This window comes from Triticum urartu, chromosome 6A (assembly GCF_056163025.1).
Source record: "Triticum urartu cultivar PI428250 chromosome 6A, HENAU_Tu73, whole genome shotgun sequence".
Taxonomy (NCBI): domain Eukaryota; kingdom Viridiplantae; phylum Streptophyta; class Magnoliopsida; order Poales; family Poaceae; genus Triticum; species Triticum urartu.
The window spans coordinates 483,815,943-483,824,012 of record NC_141878.1 but is presented as its reverse complement, the minus strand read 5'-3'; the positions used below and the strand labels follow the sequence as shown (position 1 = coordinate 483,824,012).

The window sequence follows — 8,070 nt, the reverse complement described above, 5'->3', positions numbered from 1 at the left end:
ACACATGTGCACATTAGTCGGACGCATATAGTTGCTTATCTGTCGATCACAGGCAACTAAATTGTCTTCTTCTTTTCATTTTGTTTGTTTTTCTATTTATTTTCTTTGTTATATTAAAGATTTCTTTATCATTTAAAAATCAAAATAATATTTTTAAAAATGATAAATAAAGGAAAAAGTAACAAGATGAAAAGAAAAGAAGGAACAGAGCATTAGCAACGCTAGCGTAAAAGAAATACGAACTACATCGTGCTGTATAGCAATACACCTAATGGGACAATGTTCTAGCGATCCAGTAAGAAGCACAAATAGAAAAACAGGAAAACACAATACAACCCAACAACAACCCACATGGTGAGGCAACACAGGTCAAGGCAGGCCAACAAGGAATGCGAACTCCAGCCAAGCGAACGGAAATTAACGTGCGACTAGTTTAGAGATGACGTTAGCGACTTAGACTTTGCGAAGTCTAAATCGACTGAGACCTAGATAGAACCAAAAACCAATGTATCAAAAAATCGTTGATAAAATAAAGAAATGCGACTAAAAAAATGCGGGCACTAGCCAGCCGTGATGGACCAGATGCGTCCACGCGTTGGACGCACCGTCAGCGCATTCATGAAAATAGCTAGACGCCGTTTCATTTTTCTATTCAAATGGACGAAATTCAGACAAAACGGACTGGTAAACCAAGGTAGTGAGATGTGACACTTGAACATCCTACGAATTGTCACACCGCAATGTGGTACCACAAGGATTTAGCAGCAACAAATGTCATTCCAAATAGACATCGTCATGTTCGTACTGCCTTTTGGCAAGACTCACACAGCAACACCGATATGATGCTAGTAACAAGGTGCCAATGCCGGTGGCCGGCCGGCCGGCCTTTATTCTTTGTCCCGGCTTGGTGTGGAGCCCCGCGTGCTGATGCTGAGCTCATTGATGAAGCCGACGAGCCGCTTGAACTCCTCCGCCGACGAGCCCCCATGGGCGATGTCTTGTCTCACCTGCTGCGCCAGCGCTTGAGCCGACCTCCTTAGCTCGACGGACTCCATGGCCTCCCTCACCATCCGCTCCACGACGGCCCTCTCGCACACGTCCTTCATGTCCAGGCCGGTGCCCCACACGGCGGCCATGAACCGGCTGTTGGTCTGCTGGTCCACGAAGAAGGGCCAGCACACCGTCGGCACGCCCTCGGCGACGCTCTCCAGCGTGGAGTTCCACCCGGCGTGCGTCAGGAAGCAGCCCACTGCCCGGTGGCGCAGCACGTCCCGCTGAGGCGCCCACTCCACGACGCGGGCCTTGCCTCTCCCGGCCGCCTTGATGGCGTCCTGGAGGACGGCGTTCTGGCTCGCCCCGACCATGTCCGGCCTGAGCACCCAAAGGAAGGGGTGGCCGGCGCTGACGAGTCCGGACAGGAACTCGGTGAACTCCTCGACAGAAATGATGGCGAGGCTGCCCAAGCTCACGTACACGACGGTTCCGTCCGCCTGGCTGTCGAGCCACGCCGTGCAGCCGTCGTCCTCCCGCCACAAGGCGCCGCCGGCGGCCGGCTGCTGGAACATGGCGTGGAGAGGGCCTATGGCGAAGACGTCGCGCATGTGCGGCGCGATGTGCGCGAGCGCCGACCGCTCCAGCGACGCGGTCGTGTTGAGTATGAGCGCCCGCGCGTTGCAGCTGTGAGCGCTGAACTCGGCGATTATCTTAAGAATGGGGTGGAGGCCTCCGGTCCCGTCGTCCCCGCGGCAAAAACTTGGAAGATCGCGCCGCCGCAGGAAGCCCTCCATTCCCGGAACGCCACGGACGGGCGCGTCGAGGTCGGCGCCTGCCGGGACAGGGACCTCGCCGAGCTCCACGAGCTTGGGCACGGAGAGGTAAGCGAGGAAGCTGCACGCGCTGGCCGTGCGGAAGGCGAGCGCCGGGACGCCGAGCTCCTCGGCGACGTTGATCGCGAACGGGAGCATCCCGTCGGCGACGACGCAGGTCACGGGAGGGAAGCCATCGTCGCGGGGCGCGCCCGCGCGCAGGGACGCGAGCAGGGCACGGTAGGCGACCCTCGTCGTCGTCATCATGGACTCCACGAGCGCGACGAGGTCGCCCGCCGTGCGGGGATGGTCGTCCGGGAGGCCGTCGGTGACGGACAGGAACCGGAGCCGCGGTGAATCGGCCTCGACGACCGAGGCGGCAAGGCCTAGCCGCCGCCGGTTGTGGTCGGTGTGGAGGAAGGTGACGTGGAGGCCGGCGTCGAGGAGCCCCGCGGCGAAGTGGAGCATGCAGTTGATGTGGCCCTGCGCCGGGCACGGGAACACCAGCACGTGCGCCGCCATGCCGTCGCCTCGCCTCGCCTGCACCCGCGCGCGCTCACCTACGCTGCTAGGTCTTCTATCCCGCGCGCGCGCATGCAGTGACGCAGCTGGGTTTCTCTTGTTCCCGCTTTCAGTGTAAGCATGGTGCATCTATAGAGAGAGAAGTGTGCAGGCGCAGCAGCACACGTCAGCAATTACGTGTCGGTGGCGGCGGCTAGCGCTTGCAAGCTTCAGCTACTAATAATTACCTTAAAGAATTACGCAGCTGATGCCGTCATCACCGAGCAAACGGGATGGACCGGTAAATAAATCGATTGACATGTGACGAGCTAGCTTTTTCTTTTAACGTCACATGTGACGAGCTAGCTAACGCGAGCGTGTGGCCAGATTCTAGTGGACGGCGAGAATGAAACAAAGATAAGCTGCCCCGCAAGATTCTAAGACATCGTACAATGCAAGTTGCAGGGTGCTTACAAAAGATATTTGGAGAAATAAATCAGGCTTTTTTAAACACCGGTACTTGTTTGTACGAGGTGAACGTTTAATTAGGCATTTCTTCTCTAGAAATAGGCACATGTATTGATGATTCAGAAAAATCGGATTTATTTTTCTAAGCATCTAGCATCCGGATCGTGTAGCTTTAGGTTTTAGGTCCTAGTAGCTTAGATTTTTGGGTCGTCCATCGTTTTGGTTTTGGCGGTGGCAATGGTGACGCTGAATAAAGAAGCTTCATATCTTTCTGCGATGAGGCGATCGGTCCTATGGTTTGAGATGGATTTGGAAACTAGTTTGTTCAAGTAAGGATGGTGTGGCGGCGACGACATCCTCATAGTGGACTTGTGTCCTTGGACTTCGCCGTGTGACAGCGTTTGCTCCAGCGCCGGTGCGGAGCTTAGGAGGTAATCCAGAAGCGGATACAAATTGTGGTATGCAACAGTGGCATCTGGAAGATGGTGAATCATGTATTGGGTTTGTGGTTCGTGGCTGGCAGGTATGGTTTCCTCCTCTTGCGACTTAGTCATGCAGGGGAGCCAGATCTAGAGGATGGCGTGTCTGGGGTGTTGCCCCGGTCTGATTCGTTCAACGGCAATGGCTTCACTATTGGTGAGTCATTTTGGAGGTTCGTAAAACTGCATATCAGCGATGGAGCTGCGTCAAGCTCAGCTGAGGAGGTGACCCGTCAATTTTTCCTCTGGTGATGCCGAAGGCAGGCGACACACGTTGGTGTGAAGTTAAAGGGTTTCTTCGGTTTTGCTTATAATTTTCTTTCATTGTTGGTGTTCATTTGTGCAAAAGCTAGCATTTTGTTGTCTTTTCAGTTTTGCGTGGCCGGTGTCTAGATGGCTTGTACTATGATCTTTATGATATAAATGAGACACATATTACCATAAAAAAAATAGTTTAGAAGCCGGCATCTTCACTTGTTATTTCCTGGATGTGGCTAGCTCAGTCGACGACTGAGACTTCAAGTGAAACGTATAAGAAAGAAAAAAGAAAAAACTAAAAGAAAAATTGCATGAATCTTCATGCAAGATCTTACGAATATAGATCCACCGAGACTTGGACATAACCAAGTCTCAGTCGACATTTAGCAAGACTATTCCTGTAAACAAAATCAATGGCCGGTTACCAGGCCGTGCCCTGTTGCGGGCACGGAGCACCAATGGCGGCGCACCAATCAAATGCAATAGCAACAATAACGTGATCAATGGTAACAGTAGTACGAAGCGAGGCTGCTGCAGTTGCTACGTGTGGGAGGCGTTCTTGAAGACATGGCAGGTGGAGTCACAGGGGTAAGGGCAGTCCGTCTTCTGAAACCCACTGCGGCCGTAGAACCAGTCCCCAACCGCGCTTGCTATTCTCTGTGACAGACACAGAAAAAAGGAGCTCTCGTCAGATAAACAAACACCAGGCCGTCGCCGGCTGAGCCCCGGGAAAACTTGTATGCAAACGAAATTCAGCGGTGCAAGAGAAGACGGCGAGGGTGTTCACTTTGCCTCCGAGCACCGGCGAGCCGGGCGCGAACCAGATCTCCTGTATCTCGGACTGGCAGTGCGCGAAGCACGAGTTTATGAACAGCCCTCTGGTGGGTGAGTCCCCTTGGGCCTCGATTGCTTCCAGGAAATGGTCCCTGAATCCTGAGGTGGACATACACAGTACTGAATATACATACACACAGGTTCATGGCTGACCCGTCAGTAAAATGCAGTAGCACTTACCCTGTAAAATCTTAAGTTGCTTCGCCGAGCACTGGTTTATGTCGTGCTTGCAGCTTCGCCAGCGAGGATCAGAACCTCCAGGCACCAAAATGTTCCGTACCTGCATGCGGGCACGTGGAAACAGAATCAAGATTGGTGCCTTGATGGATGGTGGTGTCAACTGTCAAGCATACTGCAGGTAGAAATGGTTTATATCTGATGATAACCTGCCATGAATCGTATGCTGCATTCAGGATGAACAGGGGTGTCTGAATCTGTTTCACCTCATTCTGAGGAAAAAGGCACTGCATCCAAGCAAAATGTTTTTGTAAGGGAGTGCAACCTGATCCCTAGATGTGCATTGTGGCTATTGCAAGTGCATCTTACCATGCCCGCAGGCAACTTGGAAGTGCACGAAGATGGTAAATTCTTGGCCGAGCCCTACGGTATTTGTACACAACACAATCAGGTACAAGACAAAACAGCATAATAAGTATAGGTGCAAAGCATTTTATTTTATTTCGCAACATGAGATATTGTTACTGATGCCACTTTATGCCACAGTTTGAACTCGAAGCTTATATTGTCGAGTAGGGCCTTTTGGTGACCGAGCTCCTTGGAGCCCTTTATTTTTTTTAAATTCAAAATTCAAACTTCCTTGTTTCAAAAAAAATCTGAACAAAAATATGCAGTATACAAGGATGAAATGTATATCTGTGCAAAAATTGAGGATGAAATATCTTGAAATGCGACCTGTATAAAAAAGACAATTTTCTGGACTTTGAGGATGAATAGTATCATGTGTTAAAAAGCCCCAGATTTTTTTTTGCACAGCCCTCATTTCAACGTATTTAGTTCTGAAAATCTACACACATATACATTATGCCCCCATGTATATCTGCATTTTTTTCAGATTTTTTTGAAATAAAAAAAATGAATCTGATGAATTTTGAATTTTGCAAAAGGAGTCCTCCATGGAGCCCAGCCTCGAAAAGCAATTTTCGGTCCTGAAATAAACTATATAAAGTGTCTTGTTTTAGGCATCGGTCGTTGATCGGTTGTCATTTCATAGTTAATAGTTATGTACACATAATCAGGTAGAAAGAGCAACAAAATGAAATGTGCATACATGAGTCTTAACTACATCACTGAAAAAGGCCGCAGCATGGTTTACTCCAGCAATGTCCTTCCTGTAGAGCAAATTAAGATGGGAAGTGTTAGACAAGGAAATAATTATTCAGAAATGCGACGTACTTTCTTCTATATATTGCAATGCCTAGTATATCTCCAAAGTGGCAAAAGCAGATAGCATGATTTTCCTTTTCTCCCAACTGGATTCAGTATTAGTACTGCCTTACACATTGATGAAGAAGCCAGCATCAGAAAGGCACTTAACATTGGCCGCCGCCGGCAGAAGCCGATGAAATCTGTCACAGTGCAGTATCGAAGTTAATCCACCAGCAGAACATCCCGAAATTAGAGCCTGCCACATCCTTGAAAAAGGAGGAAATTAGAGTCTGCTACAATTTTGCTAGTCACATGCTAGGCATATTGTGCTGATAAGAATGCATACATTTTCAGCTTTGTTCATTCCTTTAGCGAGCAGATCTTCCATAACTGCTTGCCATACCCTCGCACCTCTGTAGTGTAGATTTGTTCTCTGTCAAGATTGCAAAATTAGAAGACAAAAACCTCAGTTCAGACCGGCAGTAATGCCTTCAGTAGGAGGAAATCATGGAAGCTTGGAGTATGGGCTCACCGGATCAACTTCTTCCTTGTCGCCAGTGAAAGACGAGCCGTCGCAGTACCGGACCCGGACCTTGTTCCAGTTGTAGAAGTCTATTCTTTGTCAAATTGCAGCGCACACACATTAAGAACAAGAATTTAAATTTAGGCAGTCTCAAGCTTGGAACTGCCACTATTACAAACCTGACAAAGAGAAGCAGAGCACAACAAATTATGTGATGGCCAGGTGGTGAGACTGAAGTATACCTGGGTTGTAATCCGGGGTGTTGCTCAAGATCCCGGAGAAGGCAACCTGCTTGGCCATCTCCTTGGAGGAGCCTAACCGGGTGTGCGACCGCTGCAGGCAGGTCGTCACATTGTTGCACCATCCTCCTCCCTGCCGCCGCCAAAATTTGCATTCAGAGTTGAGCTAAGCATATTCCTTGGCACCAAATTCTGTACGTGCTCCGAGCGGGTTTGATAACTGACCTCAAAATGAACCAACCAGCTGTTCGACCCGGAGCCGGAGCCACGGGCGAGATGGTACGCAGGGGGACTCCCGTCCAGACATACTACGATCCACAGAATCATACGTCAGGCTAGATTGGCGAGAGGCCGGGAAGGAGAAGCAACAATGGTGTGACTGACCTGCCCCTTTGGCCACGGCGCTGTCGACGTAGGTAATGTCCACGAAATAGCCGTCCGCCTCGAGGACCGCCAGCGCGCAGGCGAACGCCGAGCACCAGAGCCGCAGCTTGCTTCCGTCCCCCATTCCCGTGGCTGAGCCCGCGACAGCGAACGAGCTAGAGAAGGAAGAAATGGCGGAAATGCAAGGGTCAGGGAAGCACACACATATATAACCGGCTAACAGCAACAGGCAGCTAGCCATGGAGGAGGGAGGCCGGAGCGAACCTGGTGGAATGGAAGCCGGCAAGCCGCCGTCTCGTGCTAATCTCGCAGCCGGGTTGGTTCTCTAGCTCCCTCCCTCTTGTGCAGCTGCAGCAGGGAGAGAGGGCCGAGGCCGAACAGAGCGACGTCGCCGATGCTTCGAGCTTCCCAATGCTATGCGAGCTGCTGTGCCTGTGCGGCTGTGCCTGTGCGTGCCGGCTCACGCCTGTTTTTCCACGCCGGCAGTGGCAGTGGGCCGGGATGGGACGCCGGACCGGACGCGTCTTTCCCTTTTTCTTTTGGCTCGCTCGCGTACGTCCTTGTGCGTCAGTAACTCAGTAATCAACGCCTCTGCCGTCTATCTATCTGTCTGTCTGTCATACATATGGCGGCCGGGCGTGGATGCTGTTGGGGGGTGAGCTCAAATGAATGACGGGGATTAAAAAGCTGCGGTGCACTGCGGGACGGCCAGCGGTACCACCCGTGCTCCGCCTCGCAAAAGTCCTCGGTGACGCCGGGCAGTGCCATGAACGTCAGCCCATTTTCTTTTCTTTCTGCCATGAAAATGGGAACGGATGAAACATTCAGAAAAGAGATCTCTTCAGAAAAGAAAATGGAAAGGCAAGGCAAAGCCGGAGAAAGTAGCAAGGAAATTCTTGTTTTTCTGGAATCTGTGGTTTGCATATACTAATGGAGTAGAACGGTTCAACCAGAGCTGTTTCTCAAGAAGAAGAATCAGGGTTCATCTCTTCCCTTTTTTTTAGACAAAAAAAAGGCGTGCTTATGAGACCAAGCGTACTGTGGCGGCGTTTCGATGCACCTACGGCAGCACCACCGATGCTGTGATGAATGGGCTGTGGCTCTGCTACCAGCGCTGTACCTCATGTCACGTGCATCTTTTAGCGAAAAACGATGTCACGTGCATTTCAAGACGACGACAGTGGCTTCCGGGC

The 8,070-nt window shown here is 50.9% G+C and overlaps 2 protein-coding genes across 2 annotated transcripts; both read right to left on the bottom strand.

The window, feature by feature from the left end:
- Positions 1-698: 698 nt before the first annotated feature.
- Positions 699-2,448, bottom strand: LOC125529133 (myricetin 3-O-rhamnoside 1,2-glucosyltransferase UGT709G2). The gene has a single exon (XM_048693543.2). It carries the CDS (start codon positions 2,325-2,327, stop codon positions 888-890), a length of 1,440 nt encoding a protein of 479 aa, XP_048549500.2. The 5' UTR covers positions 2,328-2,448; the 3' UTR covers positions 699-887.
- A 1,264-nt stretch (positions 2,449-3,712) lies between these two features.
- On the bottom strand, positions 3,713-7,480 carry LOC125529134 (pectin acetylesterase 8). The gene is made up of 13 exons (XM_048693545.2): positions 7,142-7,480; positions 6,878-7,032; positions 6,719-6,801; positions 6,497-6,626; positions 6,264-6,343; positions 6,078-6,164; positions 5,863-5,987; positions 5,634-5,694; positions 4,892-4,945; positions 4,732-4,809; positions 4,526-4,625; positions 4,299-4,444; positions 3,713-4,168 (listed from the first exon to the last, which is right to left on the bottom strand). The coding sequence occupies exons 2-13, from the start codon at positions 6,999-7,001 to the stop codon at positions 4,052-4,054; spliced, it is 1,185 nt and encodes a 394-aa protein (XP_048549502.1). The 5' UTR covers positions 7,002-7,032; positions 7,142-7,480; the 3' UTR covers positions 3,713-4,051.
- Between the last annotated feature and the right edge of the window lie 590 nt (positions 7,481-8,070).